At 42.9% G+C, this 26,041-nt stretch overlaps 1 protein-coding gene across 1 annotated transcript; it reads left to right on the top strand.

Annotated features, from left to right (window-relative positions):
* The first annotated feature begins 99 nt into the window (after positions 1 to 99).
* On the top strand, positions 100 to 25,591 carry YWHAZ (tyrosine 3-monooxygenase/tryptophan 5-monooxygenase activation protein zeta). Its single transcript, XM_090040443.1, has 6 exons — positions 100 to 258; positions 2,048 to 2,351; positions 18,500 to 18,623; positions 21,473 to 21,636; positions 21,726 to 21,821; positions 24,546 to 25,591. The coding sequence occupies exons 2-6, from the start codon at positions 2,058 to 2,060 to the stop codon at positions 24,603 to 24,605; spliced, it is 738 nt and encodes a 245-aa protein (XP_089896569.1). The 5' UTR covers positions 100 to 258; positions 2,048 to 2,057; the 3' UTR covers positions 24,606 to 25,591.
* The last annotated feature ends 450 nt before the right edge of the window (positions 25,592 to 26,041 follow it).

The raw sequence follows: 26,041 nt of genomic DNA, 5'->3' as shown, positions 1-26,041 counted from the left end.
TTCCCCCACCCCTCCCCCGTGGGGGCGTCGGAGGGGAGCGGGGCGGGGCGGGTGCGCGTGCGCACGCGCTCTCTCTCGGTTGCCATGGCCCCGCTTGACGTCACGGGCAGTGCGTTGCGGCGCGGTGATTGGCGGAGCCCCCGTGTGTGGCGCTGGGAGCGAGGTTGCAGCGAGCGAGCCGCGCTACAGGCACAGTCCGCGTCGCCGCCCGGTCGTACCGCGCCCGCCCGCCCGCCTGGCCCCGGCCTCCTGCCGCAGGTAACGGGCCCGTGCCCCCCCCCCCCGCCTCTCCCAGGGCGGCCCCGGCAGGGAGCAGCGCCCCAGCGGGCGACTCCCCGGCTCGGGTCAGGCTGCTGAGGCGGGAGCTGCTCCGCGGCGGGGGGGTGCGCTGCGCTGCGGGGACCCAGCGGGTGGGTGCAGGGGCCGGGCGGCGGCAGGTGAGGCGAGGCGGCGCCGCGTCCTTGCCTAGCGAAGGGGGGGCTGCGGCCGGGCGGCCCCGCCCTGCGGCGGTGGGGCCGGGGCGGGCCGGGTTGGGGAGCGGCTTCCCGTGGGCCGGGCGGGGCGGAGGTGAGGGGGATGGAGGCGCCGGCGGGCTGAGCTGGGCGCGGCGCCGCCATGACAAAGGAGCCGGGCGCGGCGCTTCGCTTCTCGCAGCCAGGCGGATGCGGGCCGGGAAGGGCCCGGCCAGGCTGCAGGCTCGCCCCCGCGCCGCTGCGGAGAGCGCGGCCAGCACCATTTTAAGCTGGCGGGCGGGGCAGTGGCGGGGCGGCGGCAGCCCCCTCCCCCGTCAGAGCCGAGCGCGACGGGCCCTGCCCTGCCCTGCGCTACCGCACGGCTCCGGGCGCGGCGGCGGCATCCGGTGCCTCCCTTGCTCCCACCCTCCCCGCGTGAAACCCGGCCCCAAAATGGCTTCTTCCCACCCTTCTCCCCGCGCGGGCTCCGCGCACCCGCCTCCGCCCAGCCCCGCAGTCGGGGAGGAGGCGCGTGAGAATCGGTAATAAACGAGCCCGAGGGCAGGACGGAAGGGAGTTTCTGCTGCCCAGGTGGATACGAAGGTCTCAAGGAACCTCCGGTATATTTGTAGGCTTTAAAAATAAATGAAGGCACTAGTCACTAAGGGTTGATGAAATAAGTGGGAGGAGGGAGTTTGGCCTCTGATCTTTCCTGACATGAATAAGAGTCAGGTTGGTTCCCAAGTGCTGAAAAGCCCCGTTGGGGTGCAGATCATTAAGGAAACCTGAGGAAGGATGACTTGCTTTTAAAAGCTTGTCCGGCTTTATCCCAACTGCCTCATTGGCCCAAGAAAAGGCAGTCACCCTAAGAAATCTTTGATCCCTTGGTTGTCATTTTTGCCAGCAAAAGATGTATGTGTTTGGCTGCATTTTAGTGGGGCTCTACAGATGGAGGTAATACTAACTTTGTCCACCAAGCCTTCACTACTGAAGCTGAGAAGCACAACTTGGATGTGAAGCTCGTCCCACTGATCCTCTAGGGAAAGAGTTAACGTTCCTAGAAGGGCATGATCCTTAGTATGAATGAAACCACTACATTCAAAGTAGTTAACAACTTTAAAAAAAAATCTTTAGAGCTTTACAGCGTGAGAGAGAAGGCTGTTTCTCCAGCCTTTTTGTTTGGCTTGTGGCAGCACAAAATTGCTTTCCCCAGCTCTTTAATCATTGGCATGATGAAATGGACAAGCTTCATGATGTGGCTTGGGAGAAGGCTGTAGAGAACTAGGACTGAACTGAGGGGGAGGAAACAATCTGAATTATGTAGAGCACAGAAAAGGTGTGCCTTCAGCATTTTTAAAGTTATCTCTGCAACAATAAAGACTAGAAGCATCAATTAATAGTCTGAATTTTGTAGAAACAAGCAAATCAAAGTCTTTAAGTCATGACAAAGAATACTGAGAACCCCTAAAAGCTGACAATTAGAAATATTACAACTTAAAACTACTCTACAGAAATCCTTGCTTTAGATATGAGGCTAAAAATGTCTTTGTCCTTGATAAATGTTTGAATAATGCCTTCCTATTTTTCCTTCTCAGAAAAATCAGCATGGATAAAAATGAGCTGGTACAGAAGGCCAAACTGGCTGAGCAGGCTGAGAGATATGATGACATGGCAAGCTGCATGAAGTCTGTGACTGAGCAAGGAGCTGAGTTGTCCAATGAGGAGAGGAATCTTCTCTCTGTTGCTTACAAAAATGTTGTAGGAGCCCGTAGGTCATCTTGGAGAGTAGTCTCAAGTATTGAACAAAAAACGGAAGGTGCTGAGAAAAAGCAGCAGATGGCCCGAGAATACAGAGAGAAAATTGAGACTGAGCTAAGGGACATCTGCAATGATGTGCTGGTGAGAACTAACAGAACTGTTAAACTATTGATTTAATATTGCAGGGTAAATGATATTAACCCCATTAAACCTACATTTAATATAAACTGAAAATTGAGGCCTGTGATATAAGTCTTTAATCTTTATCTATACCATTTAAAAAAAAACTGAGATAAGTTGGTGACTTTTTCCTCTTCCCCTTAATTTATTTGGTAATTAGTTCTCATGGACATCTACTAACATTGTCAAATCTTAAATGTACATAAACTCTAAAAATTCATAGGTTGCTTTATTGTAGGATGTATATTTGTGAATAAGCACATATGGGTTCATTCACAGATAATGACTGTGTTCATAAAAGCTTTGGGTGTGGTTTCTCCAAGAACTGTGTTGTCCACAACTTAGTTCGTTTCTGGCATCTTAATATACTGTGTTGCTTGTAAGAGGTAATTCACACTATGGAAATTGTGCCCCTCCCTGGCTTAGATGATGTAATGTTAGTTATGACTCAGCCATGCAGAAAATCCTCTGCAGGAGGAGGCAGTGGCAGTACTGCTGATTCCCTCTTGCAGTTGATAGTTTTTTAGTGGTAAACTATAGTAAAGATACCCTGAGAGTTAAACTAGTCTTGTGGCTTACAGAACATAATGTGGCTTGTTGAATGATAATTGAAAAATTAAACTAATTGGGGGGTGGGGAGGGAGTCAAAGGGGTGGGTGGGACTTTTCAAATACTACTAGTACACTCTTACAAGTTCACCATTGCTTACTGGGTGTTTGTCTTCCTGTTATGTGCTGAAATAAATTCTGCTGCTGACAGCAACAGCTACTGTAGACCATGGACTTTACTAGTATCATCCTCGTTCTTTGCAGGACTAGAGCATACCTGACTTTCACAAAAGTCTGCAGTATATGCAAGTATTGGTTAAAGTGCGTCATAGAATCATAGACAGTTAGGGTTGGAAGGGACCCTCAGGAGGTCATCTAATCCAACCCCCTTCTCAAAGCAGGACTGTCCCCAACTAGATCATCCCAGCCAAGGCTTTGTCTAGCTGGATCCTAAAAACCTCCAGGGTTGGAGATTCCACCACCTCTGTGGGTAACCTGCTCCAGTGTTTTACTGTTCTCCGAGAGAGAGTTTTTCCTAATATCCAGCCTAAACTTCCCTTGCTGCAGCATGAAACCATTGCTCCTTGTTCTGTGATCTGCCATTCAAAGGTGTGGTGTGCACCCTTTCTGAGTTTTGACACCAGTGACCATAATGGCATTCTGAAATAAGTCTCGTCTGCCTTAGAATAATTACGTGAAATGGAAGTGATGATTCTCATAAAGAAATGGAGATGTACAGAATACAGATTTACTAAGGTGTAAATGAGAACAAGGATGATGCCAAGTTTCTGCTTATATTTTGGGCCTAACTTCCATGGTGATTGGCACATTTAGAAAGCTTAATCTGTTTTGACATTTTGTAGAAGGATAACTCTTCAAGTCCATATGAAATTGGTACTGCCAAGCTTTAAACAGATGTAAAACTAAAAACAACTTTCTCATTGGGAGGTGGTGTTGAAATCTCCATAAGAAATGGAAATTAAATAGTTCATATTTTGGTATTTCTTACTGTTAGGAACGAACAGTTTCTCTGGGGCATGGAATAAGTCTATGATGCTAACCTGTGCATAAGCATAGATTAAGCTTGAGACCAGCAGTCTGAAATATTCCTAAATCCCACCAGAAAGTTTTCTAGCAAATAGAAATATTTTGCAGTCTGACAATTCTTGAAGCATAAAATGCCTTTTGAGAAGGAGGTATGAACAGTCAAAGATGACTGACTGAACTATAATGCAGGAAGCAAAAAAATGTTGAATACTTACTACTTTGTGCATGGCTTGAAGCCTGTAAGCATCCCTCAAGTTACAAAAAGCAGAACAGAATTATTCTGATACAGTCTATCAGAATAATAAAAGATCTTTTAGATCATTACTATATAGTATTAAAATTATTTTTACCAGTTAAAGTGTTGTTCATCTGGGTATTGCCAATTCACCCTATTTGGACAATGCTACCATCCAAATAAAGTAGTCCCAAGCAGTGACTTTTAAAGTGCTCTTCTAGCTTCTAGATTTGAAAAAAATATTTTTAACTTTCTCTTGTATCCCAAGGACTTGATTTGCAAGTATTTTTAGATGTGCAACCTAATTACCAAGGTTAAAAATATTGGGTAAAGAATTAGATTTATAGCTAAAACCCATTCCTGTTTTCTTGCCTGTGATGCCCCACTTAAACTAATTAATATGTACTGAGAAATGTTCTAGTCAAATTGCTTGACTCAAACTGGTAGACTGGTTAAATCCACTCTCTTCAGCTTAGCAGGTGAAAATCAGCAGCAGGTGTGTGTGCACGTGTATGTGCACGCACGTACGTGCACACATCTTGCATGATCCTTCATATGAAGACGCAGCTAGGCTGACCCTTAGATGCAACTGTTCACAAAAAGTTAAACAGAAGTTGGTGAAACTGAGCAAGCAGATAATCTGCTTTTAAACATTCACAACTTTCCACTAAGTGAAACTGCCCTTGCAAAATTCAATTAAACCTCAAAGCATGGAGAATCTCTCCAGCAAGCTTTACTCAAATGAATATACTTGTTCCACTTCATTGAAGTGGGACTGTAAGATGTCACTCTTCCTCCAGCTACCTGCCAGGGTCTTAAGTAATGTTTCGTATCTTGAAGTGTTACATCATAGCTTGGTGTGGAAGTAACTGATGTCCTAATCGTTGCACTTAAAAAGAAAATGTTTTGGGGATGGGAGAGGGTGGCAGTTAGTTAAATTAATCTGCCCTATTTATAGGTCATGGCAGCAGTTGGCCCTACTGTGACTTCATGTTACCTCCAGCTAGGGCCAAACAATAGAAATAGGGAAGGTAGCATTGAGATCCAGTTGAGTGGGACTTCTGAAATTACATTGTTTCCAGTCCTGCCATTAACCTGCTGTTTTGAACTTGGATAACTCATTTTCTATACCACTTTCACTTTTGGTTCCATAAATATTTAGATGTAAAACTTTAAATGTAAGGAGACCTTTCTTGTGTCTACACAGTGCTTTGTGGAATAGTAACTTAATTGGGCTAAAAATGCTACATCACAAGAAACCATCTCTTACTTTTGTATACTGCCTCTTTATTGCAGCATATTGAAAGGTCTCACACTGGTTTCTAAACCTAAAAATTAAAATACAGAGGACAAACGGGCAAGCTCAACTGTCCTTATTATAAATAGAACATTACAAAAAAATTCTGGTTTATAAAGTATTATTCATACGGAACTAAAGTGATTTCCTCCCTGGCCCATCTCCCATGTTAGCCAACAGTATGCTTAACTTCCTGTCTGTTTCGGCAGCAGGAGGTTTCATCTGAAGTTATCACTGGGCTCTCTTCCTCTTAAGATACTAGCATCTTTGCCCATTACAGGAAACCCTCACTATTCGTGGGTTTGGCATTCATGGTTTCAAATATTCACGAATACAAACCCGCATTTTAAATACACTTTATACACTTACAGGAGATCCGTGATCCTGCCGTAGCCATGTCCAACCCCCTCAGCCGCTGGGGGCACTGCATTCATGAATGCAGACTGTGTTGTGCCTTATTTGCAGATTTTGCCATTCGCAGGGGGATACAAGAACGTGCAAGATTCTCTTTAGTCTCATAACTCAATTTTTCATTGTATTCACAAACTAAAAATAAGCTTTCCAGTTAAATGGAAATTTTGAAAGCCAGAATGAGGAGTTGCTCTAGACGGTGTATATATTATATATACAAGTTACAAGTATTCTCTGAGTCCTTACCAGCTGTAAGCTTTTTGTACGTGGGTTTCAGTATTGGCCCAAGTCTTCTATTGCCTGGTAACGTAAAACATGACTAGTAGGCAACAATTTAAATTAGAAAGTAACATTAGACAGTTTATTTTTTTTAACTGCTATAGGCAAAGCTCACAATGTACAGAGGATCCTTGCTTTCCTCCAGTTTCCCACATATAAAACATACTATTCTCCCATGTCCTATTTTAGGCACTCTGTGCAACTTTATCTCCTTTCCCATGCCCAAGTGTTTGAATAGCACCTTTTTCTGCCCATCTCATTCTTCAGGTGCAATTCCAACTTCTTGTGGGTTACTGACTTCTCAGGGTCCATACTGCTCTCTCCCTCCCCTAAGTCCTTGTTACCTTCTTCTCTGGGCTATTTCTGTGAAAGGTCAAGTAATAACCTCTCTAATGGAACAAATGAATCCATGTTGGGACTGGTAGATTTCTTTGCTTGCAGTACTGTCCTGTCTGAGGGTCTGGGTTGTCTTCCTCTAAATCAGGCTCTTCTAGTATTTCTGAAGTCTAATAAATTACCAATTTTTTGGAATTGGTTTGGATAGGGCATCCTAGAGTTGGTGTGCCAGACTGAAAAATGCTGTAAAGCAGGGGTGCCCAGCCCTTGGTCTGTCGGCCAGATCCAGCCTGCAGAGCTGTCATCTGGCCTGATGGACTTTCCACCATCCAAAGCTTTTGGCAGCAAGGGAGAAGCAACAGTGCTAATGCCACTCCCTCATTGCCAGATTTCAGGACCTGTGGGGAACCTGGCAGGCTAGATAGCAGAGCTGTGTGTGCTATGTTGGATGTGCAGGGCTGAGCTGACATGGGGCTGGATCTAGGTGCAAATCCCAAGAGGGATCTGGCCCACAGACCAGCCCCATACCACTCATCTGGCCTGCAGAGCTAAAAGGTTCAAAATCATTATTATAAAGGGTAGAGACTTGCTTTATTCAGCCCAGAAAAATCCAGGGACAACTGCTCTGCATATTGAGGATACTTCAAATGTGGGAGCTGCTTTCTTAAATTGTATGGCAACTCTCTGATTTCAGACTCAAAGGCATAAAATGGCACTCCCCTTGAAAATGCATTTACATCTTGCTGCAGTCACTCGTTGAAGCCAAGTAGTAGTAGAACCGTTGAAGGAGAAGGTGGAATTGAATTGGCTATCTATAATTTCTTGGCTTGCAGTTTTTCCGAAATGTATATCAATTCTTTTTAAAAGTACTTGGTCTATGTTGGGTTTTTTTGGTTTTTTTAGTTCCACTTAGAATAAATCTGAATAGCTAATTTTTCTTGAAGAATCTGTAGTCTTGACTTGGTGTGTTGAGATTAACTATTGCAACACTCCAGTTCTTAACCCTTTTTTATTTCACTTATAAAAGCTGATACTTCGTATTTATCATTCTGCCTGTTAACAGCTGATGCAGAAATGATTAAATGGCATTACAAAAGTAAAAAAAAATTCTCACTATTGGGGTTCCCCCTCCCCCTCTCGCTGCATGGGAAGAGTTCCTATTAAATGTTTTCACAGATGTAAACCCACTTAGAAACTAGAGCCACTTCTGGTCAATGGGTCTAATGTATGGTGTTAGTCTCTGAAATTTGTTCTGGCAGATTAATGAGTTGCTGGTGGGTTCTCATTTAATAATGAAGCAGCTGGTCTCTCTCTTGATGATGGCTTTTCAGCACGCGCAGTTTAACTGTTTGTGAACTTTCCTGTGCTAGTATATACTATGACATTGTGTTTCAGTCATTGGTAAAGATTTGTCACTGTATTAATGTGGACGTGTAGAATTGGTTAAAATATGCATTTGATTTGTACCTCTTCAGATTTTAATGTCCCATGTTTAATGGATCTTAAAGGGAAAAAAAGGTGCTCAGCCAAGACTTTATAGATTATGGAACATGGATTTTGCTCAAAGGACTATAAAGAGAGATAAATGCCCAAACAGTTGCAGGTGAAAAACAGGTGAAAAACTTCAAATGTTTTAATTGTGCAGCTTCGTGACTTTCCAACCTACCACCCCAACCCACTACTTTTGTATTAAGAAATGATAAAATAATGTTTTCATGCCTGGAATTTAGTTTTGTCTGTGAATTATGAACGTAACAAATACTGCTACAAAGGTTATAGGTGTGTTTCATAGTAATCTTTAGCCAGTGGCCTTTAAATGAGGTCTCTTGATCTAAATGCCCATATTCTTATTTCTGTCTGGCTTCAGCATGTATAGTTTTCTCAGAAGTACTGAGACCAGAGGTAGATGCATATTTCTTGAGCCTGATGACTTTGTTCAAAGAACCCAAAAAAATTCTGGTTGTAGCTACACCCATCTTCACCTTTTGTCCATTTCTCTGCCCTGCCCCCCAAGAATATAGGTACTAGCAAGGTTTAACAAATTTGCCTTTATTAAGCAGCATTACCTGGTCCAGCTGAAGCTGGCTACGGCTCTAGTAGAAACTACAGTTTAAAATTCAAGTTTTAATTTGATAGCACTTTATAGCCACTTTGTATTCTATCTAGGTCTGTCTAGCAAGCACATGGAATTCTTTTGGGGTGGTGTTGTTCTGTTTTTTGTTTTAGCATTCTTATAGCTGGAAGGGATCTTTGGGCTTTATACATATTCTTGACAATGAGGCTTTACAGACACGTATTATTAGACAGATTACTTACTAGATGTAATCTGCCTGAATGTATTACAATGCACTAGTCACTGTGAGATAAATATGGGAGGTCCCTTTGAGTACAAGAAAAAAATATTAAATGGCCAGTACAGGTATGTGCTTTTCAGTTGGTATGTGTGAATGATTAAAAACATCATATTACAAGTTTTCTCCAACATTTAAGTAACATTTTAATACATTTAATTTCAGTAGCAAGAACTGTGGTTTCATCTAAAGTATCTGGGAAGGAATTCTTAATAGGGGTGCACTGATAAGGATTTTTTGGGTCAATACTGATAGCCAGTTTTTAACCAGTCATATCTGCCGATACCAATCTGATTGCTGATATGCAGCCTGGCAGCTGGACGCTGCTCTGCCAGCTGGTAAGTCTGTGGGGGAGAAGGGGCATGACGGGGTGGGGAGGGACAGATGGAGGCCCCCGCAGTGAAGAAGAAAGTTGGGCTTGGGGTTGGGGCAGGTACTGCCCAGCCGGCGGGGAGGGGGTGGGGAAAGGAGCAGCTCCCGTCGCTGTGCGCACCCCTGGGGGAAGCATGGAGGCCATGTGCCCACCAGATCTGTGCATGAGGTGAGGGTGGACTGCCTGCCGCAGGCTTGCAGCCAGAGACTGCACCAGCTTTTTCCTGGTGAGGGGGCTAGGCCTGGGCTTTTCTTGGAGCAGTGGTGGTGCTGGGAGGGAGTCTACAGCCACCCCAAAAGTTGCTGTAGCCCCCCCATAACACCCCTCCTGGCACCGCTGCAGCCCATCCTGCCTGCCCTGAGCACAGCCCCAGCTCAACACCCCTGCCGGAAGAGCGTAGTGCAGTCCCCAGCCCCAAGTACACAGCAGCAGCTTGCCCTCGCACTGTGTACAGATCTGGGGGCATGTGCCTTCCCTGGGGTTGTGTGCAGCAGCAGGAGCCCCACCCCGCATGTGCAGTGCCTGCCCCAGCCCCACTTCCGCCCTTGCTGCAGGGACCTCGATCTGGCCCCCTACACTCCTTCCCCACCACAGACTTACTAGCTAGATGCTGCTTTCCTGGCTGTGTGCATGCTGTGGCTGTGCACATGCATACAGCATTTATCATTGACATAATCGGCCACATCAGCTAAAGAAAGCCGATTGCCAACAATGTCATTTTTCATTTTATTGGTGCCAGTACATTGGTTCATATCATATTGGTGCACCTCTAATTCTTAGCATTCATTTAACTTGTGTGCAAGAATATAAGTGTATTTGCCAGTGACAAGTAGGAACCTGTATCCTGTCAACTATTAAAAAAATAAAATAAAATAGGGAGAAACCAGCAGCTGAATCGTTGTGACCCTTCCTCTTATGCTCAATACCTTTTGTCTTTAGAGGATGCAGCTCCTCATTTTGTTGCTTGAAAATTTGTATGCCTAGTTAATGAAACCCAGCTAGTGTTACTACTACTCAGAAGATATCTGGGTAAAGGACACTAAATTTGAATTTGTTTATTTTAAATAGAAGCTTTTGTCTTTTTCCTAAATGCTCAGAATCATTATTCTAGTTTGCCCTATTACTTTTCCTTCCCCTGCTTGCATTTTTAACATAAAAACAATATTATAAACGTTAGTGGTTAACTCTTGTAAAGCTACTTCTGGTTTCTCAAAACTGGTAGGTTAACTAGTAGCTTCTTTTCTGGTAAAATTAAGTCATGAGGATATTATGCTGCTAGACATACAAGTAGTTCCAAGATTATTTTTTAAAAGCCACAAAGGCCAGATAAAGTTTGGGAGAAAAGTGTTTTAATGTTGTTTGATTTCTTCTCCCCCCTGCTTAATTGAGCTTTTTGAATGCAGGTAGCAGGAACTGCTTATTAGTAGCAGCACAAGACTTGCGTAACCTACTTGAGAAGGGCACCAGATGTCTGCATTGTAACTTTGTTTTTTGAGGCAGGAATTTCTAATACTAGTACAGAAGTAGCATGCTTAAGTGGGTGAAGGTTCCTACAGTTACTTCAACAGATGCTTTATAAAACATCTCTGTAAAACTGGAAAACGTTCTGGAACCATGAACTATGATGTTCAGGGATCCCACACTACCTGACTGCTGAGAGCTTCTGCCCTGTACATGCTTCATAGTCCGCATGTTTGAGTGCACAGGCATACGCAGGTACAGAAACTCAGATCAACGTAACATCTTATTCCAGTATATCATACTACTAAAAAAAACAATGTCAGTTTACTGACAAAGCACTTGAGTCATGGTCTGTCCCAGTAAACTTCTTGAATGCATGCAGTCTTCAAGCTTAAATTCTTACGGGTAGGACTGGTGCTACTGTTAATAATAACTGCTGATGTGCTGAGCAGGAAGTAATAAGGACTATTTTGGAGAGCTTGCATTATCCTGGCAAAGCCCAAGGGTTCTCTTGTTTCTATGGTGCAAGCCTGTAAACTATCATATAACTAAAGAGGTCTTAGCATGTTTGGCATACATTTAGCTTTGTATACTTGTCAGAATGCCACATTAAAATGGGTTAATACAAGGTTGGAATTATCAGAATTCTCTTAGTAAGAATTTGTTTTCTCATGAGAATAATGTATTAAAGTCAGTTGGAAAAGCCCTTTCTTGCTGTGAGTCTTCTAATTGAATACAAGGCATCATCAAAGTGAAATACAGTGTAATGCTAGCTAGTACCATGTGGTCTTATAGCACTGGATATATTGTGAGGATTGAGGTACACGATACTGTCTCCATAATTATTATTCCCCACTTCACAGTAGGGAAACTTGTATCTTGTGTACAGGGATTAGAACCCAAGAGTGTCTTGACCATCTTTGCTAATCCTTTTCCCATCGTATTTCTAACATATTTTAGGCTGCAGACAAACATGGGGGGGAGGATGGACAGAAGAGCTCTTTACCAGAAGAGGCACTGCATCAGTTTGACCTGGGTTGCCTAACAGCTGTGGATCACACACTTCAGCGGGGCTTTTTGGTGCTTTTATCTAATAGCTGATCAGATAAAAAGCCCCACTGAAGCATGTAATCTATACAGATGTTGGGCAAGCCAGGTCAAACTGACACGGTGCCTCTTCTGGACAAGTACTGCACTCAGCGCAGGGGTACACCAATAAAGCGCTTTTTGTTTGTTTTTTCACATCTGTAAGCAGCCTTGAATTTTCTTAGTACTGCATCAGTTGAGTCACTTCACTTGGTTGCAGGGTTTTTGGGGGCTTTGGGGTTTGTTTGGTTTCTTTTTTAAGACACTGATGTGGGGCATTCATATCTTTCTATTGTTGGTGAAATCCCCTATATTAAGAGTTGATAAAATCGGTTTGGTTCACTTGCTATAATTGCTTGTCAGAAAGGTGAGAGTAAAGTTAGGACAGCCTTAGTATACTGGTAAAGAACAAGGTTGCCAAGAGCTATGTACAAAATATCTGAATAAGCTTCTCCTAAGAAGCTGAATTTAAATGGGGAAAATAAGAGCATTTTTTGTGCTCCAGACCATATTTTGAGGAAATGGACAAGTGGAAAGCCTGTGTCATAAGAGATGCTTGTTTCTAATCTTCCTGCAGAGGCAGAAAGACAAATGAATTAAAAAAAACCCAAAACCTAATGTTTTTAGTAGGCATAACTGGGCTCCAGCTCCCAAAATAAGGTTCCCGATGATGGGGGTAGTTGCTGGATAGAAAAACTCTGATGAACTTCAGTATAGAGCCCATGTGTGTGAGGGGAGAAACATTAATAAGAATGTAAGTGTCTTAGAATGGTCATCTTGGTCAGATTTATATTTTAAAGTGCATCTTCTCTTTTATACAAACATTCACGTTTGAATTTGATCTTGAATAGGGATTAATTACTCCCACAATTTAAATGATACTGATGTCATCTCAGCAGTCTCTACAAAATAAAAACAGACTGAGTGCCAGTGTTTGCCTGCCTGCGAGTGCTCATAATATTGAAAATCTAACTCATTTTTAGAAGAGTTATTAATTAAGGTAATGGGAGCTTTCTACTTCATTTAAAACCACCCTGAAAAACAATTTGAGGCATACAAGTCATACCAGAAATAGCATGAACAAAGGCACAAAGAAAGGTCTTGTTGCACTTACCAGCACAATGTAGTAAATTATCCTTAATATACTTTGGTTTGCTGTTTAGTTTTAAAATTGAATTGTGCCTTTTGTTTATAATAGTCTAAGATTTAAACAAGCTCACTTACCTAATTCAAGTAACATTTGGTTTTTCGGATATTTTCCCTTTCTAGAGCTTGAGGGCCCTTTTCCCACATGGGCAGGAGTATTCCCAGGCATTTTACCTTTATTTGATATAGCTGCTCATAAGTCACTAACAGATGGGCCACACTCCTCATGATGTGTTTGTCAGAAGGGAAATATCTTAACTAGAACATCAGAGTGCTGAAGCAGTCCTTGGCTGCAATAGTAATTATCTAAAATCCCCAGGCAGTGACATGGACTCTTACTGAAAATTCCAGCTCTACTGTACCCGCACACAATTAGAAGCATCTGACCAAAATGGAGCTTTGGTTTAATATCCTTTTTTTTAAAAAAAAAAAACTAATTTAGTAATGGTTACTATTCCCTATTCCTTAGTTTCACTGAAGTAACTGCTTTTTTGCCTTCAGATGTTGAAGGATTACAATTTAATATTCATGGGCTGGATTCTGGCTTTACACTGAAGGCCACACCACAATATGGCAAACTGAAATAGGTATCCTAGCTATATAATGGTGAAGGCTTTATCTTGGAGCAGGTAATTATAATGGATCACTGAACTTTTCATTCACTAGCCATACTTCCAGTCCAGTATCTGTATCTCACAGATGCTCACTTTTCTTGACTTTTCTTTTAGACTTCATTGTGCAAGAGCTTAGAACCAAGTAACTGGCCCCTCAGGCCAAAAAGTTGCACATTGCATATAATGCATTGTAAATCTATATGTTTTCCCTGACCTATATACCATTGACTAACTGGTGGTTCTGTAACCAATAGAAATAGAGGAAGGATAGGTCTTTTGTGTATCACTTTCAGAACGGTCAATATGCTTGCTAGCTGATGTCACTAATTAATTAATTAATTGGATAAATTTGAATTGGGTGAAAAATCTAATGTGTCAATACAAAATAAAATAACTTCCAATAAAATAAATTAATTATGCATAGGTATGTAAAGTGTTCATGTTAGCTGCTTCGGTGCAAGCCTGAGACTGAACTAATCTCCCTCTGAAGTAGTCCTTGTAGGTCCAGCTGAGTCATTGGCAGAATAGTGAAGTTTGTGTCAATGTAGTTGATACTGTATCTTGATATCTGCAGTCTTGTTCAAACATCCTGGAAGTGGGGAAAACCTACAACTTCTTAGATTTGCTAAATGTAGTATGTAGAGCAAAGACCATTTCTGTAGTCAGGACCAGAGAAGATCATAAATTAAGAGAGATAGCAGAGCAGCAATCACGGTGGTAGAAAGTTAAATGTTGAGGTATGATCTCTATTGGATAGCAAGCATATTGATATTGGGAGCAGACTTGTAAGTTAATAAATGGATGATAAAGAGAATGCCTCAGACTAATAATAGTTTGAGACCTATGTGAAATCTCATCATTCCAGAAAGGCGCAACCATAATTAAACAGTCCATGGCACAATTGACCCTAAAAAAAAAATCTGGATGTGTGAAAAGTGGAATACTCATAAAATGGTAAGATACTGTCTGAATATTCCTTGCTTTTTACTGTTGGAATATACCTTGATTATTTGTGATACTACAGAAACAAAACCCAAAAACAAAGAGTGGAATGACTAAAATTGCTCCCTTGAGAAAAGGGCTTAGTAAGGAAGACTGTTGAAAATTTCAATAGCATAGGAACACCTGACTTCTCACAATAAGAGGACAAAGAAAAAGACCTGACCAAAATTGAAATGCATCTTGAATCATAAGCAAAAACGTCTGCTTGGCTTATCTGTGGAACTCCTTATGTCAAGATACTAAGACCAACTAGAGCTTCTTAGAATTCCAGGAATTAAATACTGATCCAAAAGAACCACCCAATTTACATTAGGTTAATTTAAATCTCCATTTTTCAGGACACTGTTAAATGGCAAGAGCAGAGATGTACAATATGTAACTTTTGGCAGGGGAACAGGAGGGTGTGGCTTCCTAAACCATCCTAAAATGGCCCCTGCTAGATGGATGTTAGATTAGGAATCTGTGATTTACCAGACTCTATAATCTGCCAGATTATGTAGTCTTCTCAACTAAGGGATGTGTGTGGAGTGATAATAACACTTGTTTGGATCACCTTTGTATAATCCTTTTGTTCAATCAGGAGAAGGCTGTAGCCTGGCTTGTCTGTTGATTTCTTGGACCCTTTGGACACTAGCTAGACATTAGTTTTTATCAGTTGGTGTGGAACAGATAAATGAATGTTAAAGTTCCTGTTCCTATTCAAATGGATCCAGAATCTAGGTATGGAGAAGGGGGCATGTGGCAGTAGGGCATAGCCAAAGCAAAATCCAACAGTGGGAGGCAAGTACATATGGGTATGGTCCTTACTGATGCTTGCAATTACTGTTTCTAGATGTTCATAAACTCTGTAGCAGCCTGCAGAAGGGGACTTTGGCACCAAAGGTTGTGTTGAGAACCAGTGAACTCACTAAAATGAGAAGCAGTAAGCTGTGTTAGTCTGAAGATGGAAGGCAGGGTGGCACCCTCACCAGCCTTCTGCCTAATTTGAATGTTGTTTGAACACCTAACAGTTGTTGCTGACATCTGTGTAAGCTTCATGTTCTGTTCTTGGGACTCTGAAATTTGGGTCATAGGACTAAAATTTTGAAGATTTTATTTGTTCTAACCAGTAAACAAAACAAAAATATTCCTTGAAACTGTCACCAGCTTGTGTTGGGTCAAATTCTTGCCAACTGATTGCCACAATTTATGTAAGAAGCAAACATGACTCATCTTAACTGTTGCCATTATCCAGCTTTTAACATTGCCTTATACCTATTTCTCTGGTGCTGAGAAGTTTACTATCAAAATAAGATAGTGGAACCACTCAATGAAAAATGTTGCAACTGCAGCATTTATTACAGTAATGGATGTTTAACTTTTGTTAGAGGATAGACCTGGGGTTGGCAATCCCCAGCACGTGTTCCAGAGTGTGGCATGCAAGGCCATTTTGCTTGGCTTGCCATAGCCAGCCCAGGCTCTGGCCAGTTGCCACTGGCCACAGAGCCTGGGCTGCTTGCAGCAGGGCTCAGTTCAAGGAAGCAGTTGCCCAGAGCCCTGGCTAGCTGTGGCAGGCAGCTGGAAAGCTGCAAGCAGCTCTGTCGGGCTCCAGAGCCCTGTATGGGCTTTGTAGCAGTGGTGGCTACGTGTGCACCTTCAGGTGCACAGCTGAAAAAGGGGCTAAGGGGCAGGATGTGTACAGATGGCCAGGCAATATGGAGCTGGAGAAGGTAGGCATCAGTGACGAGTGCAGTGTGTTCAGCTGCACTGCCTTGGGGTTGTGGCTTACAGAGCTGGATGTACCATGTGTTATCACCTGGGGGCTGCAGCACAGGTAAGCAGGGCAGGAGTGGTGTGACCCAGCCAGCATGGGGCGGGGTGTAGGGTGCGGGAGCAGCAGCGCAGGGTGTGGGGGCTGTGCCCTGCTGCCACTTGCCCCTTTCCACCCAGAGTGAGCTGCGCCTGCATCCCACACCCGTGCCCCAGCTGAGTAGGCAGCAGTACCCTCCTCCAAGCACTGCCATGCCCAGATCCACGCACCCCCCCCCCCCCCCCCCCCGGGTAATGTGCTGCCCCACCCCAGCTGGGCAGCTTGTCATCAGGCTTACCAGCTGGAGGCAACTGCGTCAGCTGCCTATTTAGTCTATGGCCAAATCTCCGAAGCGGTGCCAAATCTTTTGGATTTGATTCGGCTGAAGCAATTTGCTGTCCTTTGAATCTGCTAAGTCTGAATCCAAAGCTAATACTTGCCACTTCGCACAGGCCTAGCATACACATTTGGTGACATATTACGATTTAAAAGTCTTTTATGTAGCAAACTAAAATGCGTCCCATGTATTTTAGTTGGCTATGTAACGAATTACAGCAATATTCCTCATGTGTACAAGGCAGCAGGGACCGTGCACGGGGCACTGGAATCCCAAGCGTGCTTGGGGAAGCTCAGGCATGGCAGGCTTCCAGTATCCCATGTACTGTCCCTGCCACCTTCTCCAGCTGCCAGCACACCTGGCTACCTTCATGCCATCTTCCCAGGGCAGCCAGCCCATTTTCAGGCAGTCCCAGGTGGTGGGGATGCTGCACAGGGCACTAGAAGCCTGCCAAACCCAAGCTTTCCCGAGCACACCTGGGCTTCCAGCGCCTCATTAACTGTTGGATCCAGCAGGTGCTGTCTGTGAGCTGGGGCTGCACCTGCACAGCGAGCACCCTGCCCGGTCTGCCCCTGAGGGCACTGCTGCCACAGAGGGAAGCACTGGGTGCCCCCACACCTCAGGGGCAGTGTGACCCAGCAGCAGCTCATGCAGACAGGCTCCATTGGGGGGGGTGGGGCAGCAGTGGCAAGGGGCCCAATCTTTTCTTTTTTTTTTTTTTCCTGGAGCCTGCCTGCATCTCCCATGGCCAGGTGGCGAGCTTCTGGTGGGTTGCACAGCCCCTGAGCTGCGGGAGACCACGGTGCTTCCCTCCAGTGACCATGTCCCCTGGGCAACACTCACTCACTGGCACCCCACTCAGGTGCTCCTGGGGGCCACCAACATAGCAGAGGGAAGCACCAGGGGGCCCCCTTGCAGCTCAGGGCTTGCTGGTGGCTCGGGGAGAGGAGGGGAAGGATTGGGCCCCTCGCTGCTTTTTCCCCCCCTTCAGTGGAGCCTGCCTGTGCAAGCTGCCACTGGGTTGCGCAGCCCCTGAGCTGTGGCAGGGCCTAGTGCTTCTCTCTGTGGCAGCGGTGCCCCTCAGCTTATTCTGTCTGTCTGGAGCAGCCTGGTTGTTTTAGTAAACATTGTGATTGGCTGCCAAGACATCCAACCAGAGTGCTCTGGACAGATAGAATAAGCCTATTATTATTATTATTATTATAGATTAGGCCCCTAAACAAGTAGTCTGCTTCTCTAAGATGCAGAGCCGCCAAAGACATGCTAACCTTGGAAGAAAAAAAAGCCATTTGCTTAGAAGCATCCATGTGCAAAAATGTTTGTTTAGATTATATACTGAAATATTCTGAAAACTGAGTTGGGTATCACAGCCAGTGATTTTTTTTTTTTTAATTTTTTTTTCATTTATTTTTTTTTTCCTACCCCAATTTGCTAAAAGAGATACTACAGTGGTTTAATTTAACAATAAACAACTAGCATAAAACAAGATACAGAACACCAGCAGGCCAAGTGTCCTACTTGCTACTTGAGGTGAAGTTAAAAAGTCTATATCACTATCTATTAAAACATTTTCAGTTTGTATTGGTGAACTGTATGTAGAATAAGTCTTTGAACATTACAACATGGTATTCATCAATGAAATAGATGGAAAAAATTTAGTCTAATTAAGGTGGGGTTTGTTGGGGGGAAAGGGGTTGTTTTTCATGCTTGTGGTAATAGCCTGCAATGTAACTAAACTGGTTCTGCAGTACCTTTGAAAGGTAAGATAAAAATACTACTCTTTGTTTTTAATTTTAGTCTCTTTTGGAAAAGTTCTTGATTCCTAATGCTTCGCAAGCAGAAAGTAAAGTTTTCTATTTGAAAATGAAAGGAGACTACTACCGTTACTTGGCTGAGGTTGCTGCTGGAGATGACAAGAAAGGTACAGTGAGTCCATTTTTTGCTAAACTTGTCAAACTTACTTGCTTTGAATGGTATTGGGACTGTCTTCCCCACTGCCTCCAAGGTGACTTGTCATTCTAATTAGTTAACTATTCTACTAAGTGTAATGACTTAAATTTGTACTTCACAGAAGAACTTGCAGAAATTTTGAGTAGCCACAGTTGCATTGGTATTATAATGCAAATGCCACTGCAGAGAGTAAAATATGGGGAAAAGAAGCTAGTAAATAATAGCTTCTCTCAGAGTACCACCTTGTCAATTGAAGGAAGTGATCTTTCTATGGCAATATAATATGATTAAAGACTAATCTCTTGTCTGCGAAAGAGGGGCAAATTTGGGTTGCATGGGCAAACTCAGTTTTAGCATTTCCTAACTTATGAATACTTATTGCAACCTCAAGGTTGGTCTGCAACAGGGGCATGCAATTATTTGGACTGAAGAGCCACTTAAGGAGTTCTGGTGAGCTGTTGCAGACCGGGTCAACATCCCCTCTCCTCCCCAGCCCACAACAGCTCACCAAAACTCCTTAAGTGGTAGATTACTAGACCAGTCTGGGGGTGCCAGATGGAGTGGGCAGGTGGGGTTTCCATGGAGACCAGCCCAGGATCTCTGCAGGCAGGGCATGCTCAGCTGGATAGATGGCATGGGGCTGCGGACAGGTGGGGACTGGCATCCAGAAGCAGGACGGGCAGGGCCAGGGTTGGGGCCCAGGGCAGTGCCACAGTCTGCTCTCTGCACAGCTCCATGCTGTCACTGTCCCAGGTTCCTGGCCCTGCCCATGCATCCTGCTCCAGGACGCTGCTCCCTGCCCTCCTGTAGCCTCATCCCATTCAGCTGTCTGAGTACGCTGGCTGGGATAGTGGGGGTCCCAGCTGGTCTCCATGGGGACCCTGCATGCTTGCCTGCTTCGTCTGGTGCCCCTGGTGGTGGGTGCGGGGCAGATGGGCCAAGGTGCCTAGGCAGTGGGGCTGGGTGTAGTGGCAGTGGTGATGCTGGCAGCGGCAGCCAAAAGGAGCCAGAGCTGCCAGGAAGAAGAATCTGGCAGCTGCCTCAGCTCTGCTGTATGCCGTGGGCAGCAGGACTGGCCGCGTGCACCATGGCCTGGGCTGATGCACCTGGGCCAGGCAGGGCTGAGGGATGTGCTGTGGGCCATATTTTATCCATCCCAGTCTACAATAATTGATTTCCTAGGGTTTGTTTAAAAAGCAGGCTAAAATGAACGTCATATAATGTGGTGTATTGAGATAAACACTTTCCACACTTTCTGCAATTTGGGTTAACAAAGTAAATGGCAGTAATAGGCCATCTAAGTGGACCAGTCATAAGAGGCTAAAAGTTCAAATTTTACCTGTGGGTTTTGGAGATAGCTGCTGACTGAAATTTGAGGCTTGGAGTATTTGACTTATTCTGTTCTCTGGAGGGAATCTGCTCATGGATGCAGGCTTTTCTGTTCATTTTCTTGCCACCCTACACATCCCGTGTCCCCTTCCCCCCCCCCCACCCGGTTCTCCATATTCCTGTCCCATCCCATTCCAGTTGTCTGTCTGTGCTCATCTCAACCCTCCTATTCCAGTCTTTGCTCAGTCCTTTCAGAATTCTACTGATCATCTTCTGATCTCTCCCAGTTTTCCCCCATCTCCTTCAGTTTCTCATTTAGTCTCCTTTTCCAAACTATTCCTGGTTCTCCTTTGCACCAGTCTTTCAGTTCCTCCCACTGGCTTCTAGCCAGTACCAATATCTTCCCCACTCCTAAGTCTCCATAAACTTATTGTTCCATTTTATTCCCCTTATTCCTCCTGGATTTACTGTTGTCCCTTTGGCATCTGAATTCAGTGATTTCTTCCTCCCCACTGTCTGCCAGCACTGTGGCAGTCTCCAGAAGTCATTAAAGGGAAGTGACTTCAGCCCTGTGCTAGTAGTCTGTGAGGATTGGACACGGGGAGTGCAGTCAAGCAGGAACTGGGAAGATGGAGAGGAGCATACTCACTGAGGCTGGAATCCCTTGAGCAGTTCTCTTAGTCTATAACTTAGGTAAATTGAAAGAGTGTTTTAATGAGCATAGCAAAAAGCATGTTCATGACACAGGCCCTTTGCAAAACTTGAAATCTCTGGTCTAAAATTGGAATTCTAGAGATTTCCAGAGAAAATGTTGCCAGAATTTAACTAGACGCTTTCCTTCTTGGAAATGGCTGAACTGGATTACTTGCTTCCCAAAAGTCAGCCTAAGATGTAGGGCATGATATTTCTACACAAACAGCTTTTTGTCAAAATTCTGTAAGTTTAAATGGATCTTTATTGTGGAAGGCATCTTAATAGACTGGGCTATCAGCTATGCCTGTGATTAAAACGTAGACTTGTATTGTTTTTCAGTGTCGAACACATTGCCACATAAAATAGTTTTAAGTAAATCTGTATGTGGTGAAGTACTGTTGTTCAACTTTATCCTAACTATTTCTAATTCTGTTTTATTCTTTATTACTTGCCTTGTCATTACACGGTGGTTTTTTATTCTTGTCTCTAAAAAAATGCCAAAAAGATTAGGTTGCAACACAGCTTTAACTGATCAGTCATAAAAAGCTTTTAGCCATGTTTTGGTCCAGGATACCTGGCAGTGTTCCTGTCGACCTGTCATTTGGTTAACACAACAAATGTTCTTTTAAAAGTATTACCAACAAGGTACCACTTTAACCCAAGATTGTATTCTTGTGAATAAGCAAACTTAATCCTAATGTAGTCATCTTGTATTATACTTGTATGATAAAAACAGTACCGCTAAACATAGCTGCTTGAGTTCAATATCTGAATTATTTGCATTCTTCTTTCTTTAAGGGATAGTGGAACAGTCGCAACAGGCATATCAAGAAGCTTTTGAAATCAGTAAAAAGGAGATGCAACCAACACATCCCATCAGATTAGGTCTGGCCCTAAACTTCTCGGTGTTCTATTACGAGATTCTGAATTCCCCGGAGAAAGCCTGCAGCCTCGCAAAAACGGTAAGCATTTAATTTTTTTCATCTTTCTTGTGACTTTTTTTATTATTATGATTACATGAGAAATAATACTTTTTTTTCTTTAACATCAGGCTTTTGATGAAGCCATTGCTGAACTTGATACATTAAGTGAAGAATCATACAAAGACAGCACGCTAATAATGCAATTACTGAGAGACAACTTGACAGTAAGTACAATTAAAACTTCCTTGTTAAGCAAGGGATCTTGCACCATGAAGAGTTTTAGTCACTGCTTGACTAAAGTGTGTGATCACTTAGCTGGTGGCTACTGTTTGTCATATTGATGGGTAGGTGCATGCTATCAGTTGGTGAGACCTGTTTGATACCAAGGAACTATGAGCAAGAGTCATGAAGCATGAGGTTAGTGCAAATGCTGTCATCTAAACTAAGACTCTCACTGCTTGTTCTCTGGGTTGAAATAGCCACCAGCTATTTTCCTCTTTCCCCTCACCCCAAAGCCTGCTGTTGAAATTAAGCTGATTTAGCTGCTCTTGTTCTTGAATGGATTGCTTTCTTGACTGTTGCAGGGGGCTCTGTGATGTCAGATTTTTTTTTTGTTGTTTTTGTTGTTGTAGGGTTGTTTCCCTAATGTTAAGAAACAATTTTTGTATTGCTTCCTTTAACTACTGATAGGCGTGTCAGAAATAGAGTAGGTTGGATGTTTTTTAATAGCTGTCAAGTATTTAAAAAATGGAGAACCTTGTGTGGCCAAGAAGAGACTATTTTTACTCTACTAGTTTTCTGGCAGTGATTCCCGACCAGGGTGATGTAACATCCTGGGATGCAGTGAATTCGTTGTAAAGGGGCCAAAGGTTTCAATTGGGAATCCATAGTGTCAGAAGCATTCTGACCTGTTGTGGTCTTCAATGTTCTTTACTCTTTCTCTAATAAAAAAAAGAGTCAAAGCTAAGAGCTTGCATTTTTCCAAGGGGTGCCTTTAGACTAATGAGGAGATGAGAACCATTATTCTGTGGGAAACATTTTGAAGCTGGTCACAAAGTGCATCGGCTGTGATTTGAGGTGTCAACTAAAGACCTCTCCTACTAGCACATCTTTAAGCAGATACCTGGGCTAATGCTTAGTATTAGTGTCCTCATGCAGTTACATCAATTAAAACTAGAAATAGAAATCCAAGATTCCGTGTGGGGTCTTTGTCTTTGCTTATGTTCATTGCATGAGTGTTGCTCTTATTGACCTCCACTAGTGTCATCTAAACAGTAACAGCTAATGTATTGTATGGTCAGTGAATGCAAAAAATCTGTTAATACTTCTTGTGCAGACTTTTAAATGCTGTGCTTCAGAATTAATCAGATCATAAAAACATCTAGTATTTGACATACTTCCACATACTATTTATACTACCTGTACACTGATTTTTAACGTTTGGCTCCCAAATTTAAAAAAAAATGGTAGGAAACGAAGTATTCAACTAGGTAGATATTTTGGATTTTCAAGTTTCATGAATACCCTAATTCACACAGCAATACCAGATGATTCACTGTCCTCATTCAGTTACTTCTCTACAGTGGTTTCTAGTCTTATCTTCACAAAGCCATCTCTTGAGAGCTCATCCAATATGCTGTTCACTTATGAGGTGTAACAGTAGTTCTTGCTGGTTCGCTTCAGTCATTCTGTTTTGGATCGCCCTATACTTGCAAGAAGTCTTCAAACTCTAACAAGCATCTAAAACAAGGGATTGATATGAATGTTTATGTTTATATGACTGTAAAAGCATATGGGTTAAATGTTCTGCCTGTCAGGATTTAGGATTTAGACTTTGTTTCTGTTTTTACCAGGACCTTTAGTTACACCACAAACTCCTGGCTTCCTGTAGCTTTTTGTCGCCTTGTTTACTTAAATTATCAGAATTAGTTTAGAACTTAAAAGTTGTGGGTTTTTGGGAGCAGAAGAATGGTAGAATATGGTAAAGAATCAGCCTCTCAAGGGCCTTAGTAGCTAAAAGATTCAGTGGGGCTTTAGTGGAAGTACAGGCTTCAAATCGCATTGTGGTGTTAGTATCTTGACAGTATAGTCTAAAAATGACAAGAAACACTTTTGTGAAACAAAAATACATTGGTTATCTCCTCTCTGTCATGCAAAACACTGTTGTCTAGTTGACCTATGACACCTTCTAGGAAATTTAAATCTGGACTTCTTGCACAGTCAGATTTTTTTGTCTGAAAGCTACCATTTTCTGATCATAGCACTGGGAGTACTGTGGATTTGCCATTCACTTCCTTATTGCTTCATCCCAGCAGATCTTGAGGGGTTGGGGGACACATCCTCTTTTCAGCTGTGCTGCACATGTGCAGTAAGCTCTGAGAGGGCAAACTATAGTGGTGTTCACCTCATGGGCTGTGGAGCTGCACAGAAACAGTGGCTCTGGTCAGAGCCTGCACTAATCAGCAGGAGTCTGCAGTGAGTTCTGAGCAAACTGTGCATGCATGGTACAACCAAAAGGTGGGTATTGGCACTGCGGCACATACCCCCTCACCCCCACCCCAATCTGCCTTGCTTCATTTTTAGTTTTACAGTTCAAGGGGATATCTCTATGCCTCTCCTTCTCAGGAAGAGGCTTAACCACACTTGAGGCTGAAAATGTTTAATTTGTTTTTCCTCAAGTAGAAGGGGGAAGTCTCTTGCTTCTTTTAATCAGCCCTTACCCACGGTGTTGTGTGTCACAGTGAGGAAGAAACTAACTGAGAATAAGATTGCTAACCAACTTGCATAAGGGAATTTAACCTAGTTGTGAGGAGAAATAACACCTTTGAAAACAAGAACAGTTTTACCTTTACAGTACCAACTTCAGTGTTTAGTTAGAAATGGAATTCGACTGGATCTTCTGCATTCTTCACATTGTAAACACTTTACTCTGTTTTTCTCTCAATCAGTTGTGGACATCGGATACCCAAGGAGACGAAGCTGAAGCAGGAGAAGGAGGGGAGAATTAACCAGCCTTCCAACTTTCATCTGCCTCATTCTAAAATTGACACAGTAGACCATTTGTCATCCATGCTGTCCCACAAATAGGTTTTGTTTACGATTTATGACAGGTTTATGTTACTTCTATTTGGATTTCTATATTTCCCATGTGGTTTTGTTTAATATTAAGGGAATAGAGCCAGTTAACATTTGGGGAATTTATCTGTTTTCATCTGAGGTGGCCAATATAGGGTTGTGAAATTTTTATACAAGTTTTACATGTTTGGCATAGTACTTTTGGTACATTGTGGCTTCCCACAAGGCCAGTGTTAAACAGCTTCCTATGTCAGGCAAAGAAAACCGCTTGCATATTGGTCTGTCACAGTCAGGGTGGGGTGGGGGGAGGGATAATCGGTTGCAGCCACAGGTGTAGTTAGTGCGAGTACTTCAAAGCTGGAGCATACATGGCTGTGAGGGAACCAATGTCCCATGGATATTGCATGTCAAGCATGTGAAATCTATGGAATATAATCACGTGTACATCTTGATTGCAGCTGAAGTGTTCCTTGAGACAGTCTGATAACCCAGTCCATTTTTTCCAGAGAAGGGCAGAAACGGTTCACATTCCATTATTTGTAAAGTTACCTGCTGTTGCTTTCATTATTTTTGCTACACATTTTATTTGTATTTAAATGGTTTAAGCAACCTAAGAACAAATGTACAAGTAAAGATGCAGTAAAAATGAAATGCTTGATATCGATAACTACACTGTATATCGAGCACAGCAGTAAAACAAACCCATGTATTTAACTTTTTTTTAGGTTTTTTGCTTTCGTGATTTTTTTGATACTTGCCTAACATGCATGTGCTGTAAAAATAGTTAACAGGGAAATAACTTGAGATGATGGCTAGCTTTGTTTAATGTCTTACGAAATTTTCATGAACAATCTAAGCATAACTGTTAAGAACATGTGTATTAAGTTGATGTAAGTGGAATAAAAGTTTTATGAATGGACTTTTCAACTACCTTTGAAATTAGATTTTCATGTAAATATTTCTTCCTTCTCGCTAAATGCACTGAGAAAGTATATGAACTAGTCAAATAACTCCCTTAAACTTAAAGAAATGTATGCATCTAGGTATTTGACCCATCTTTTCTGTAGTGGGGAGGCGAGGGGGAGTTAAGTTAGCCTTAACGCAGTTGTCTGAAAGCTGTAATAATTGTTGAAGCTTTCTGAGTGGTACTCTGTAAATTTATCACAAGTCCTGGGGGAATACAGTAGTTATACAACAACGCTGGAAACATCTAGCAGGTGGGTAGGATAATCTTTCAAACTATGAAGCTGCTCCCAGATGGCAGTAACTGGTTACCAGCTCAAAGGTAATATGTTGTGTTTTCTTAATGAATTTCAGCATTTGTTGTAAAATGATTCAAGATGGAAAGAGACTTCAGGGAAGGTAAAAG

Source organism: Crocodylus siamensis, chromosome 3 (genome assembly GCF_052110815.1).
Source record: "Crocodylus siamensis isolate JL-2025a chromosome 3, ASM5211081v1, whole genome shotgun sequence".
NCBI classification, from domain to species: domain Eukaryota; kingdom Metazoa; phylum Chordata; order Crocodylia; family Crocodylidae; genus Crocodylus; species Crocodylus siamensis.
Note: the sequence above shows the minus strand (reverse complement) of the source record. Positions and strands in the feature narration are given on the sequence as shown.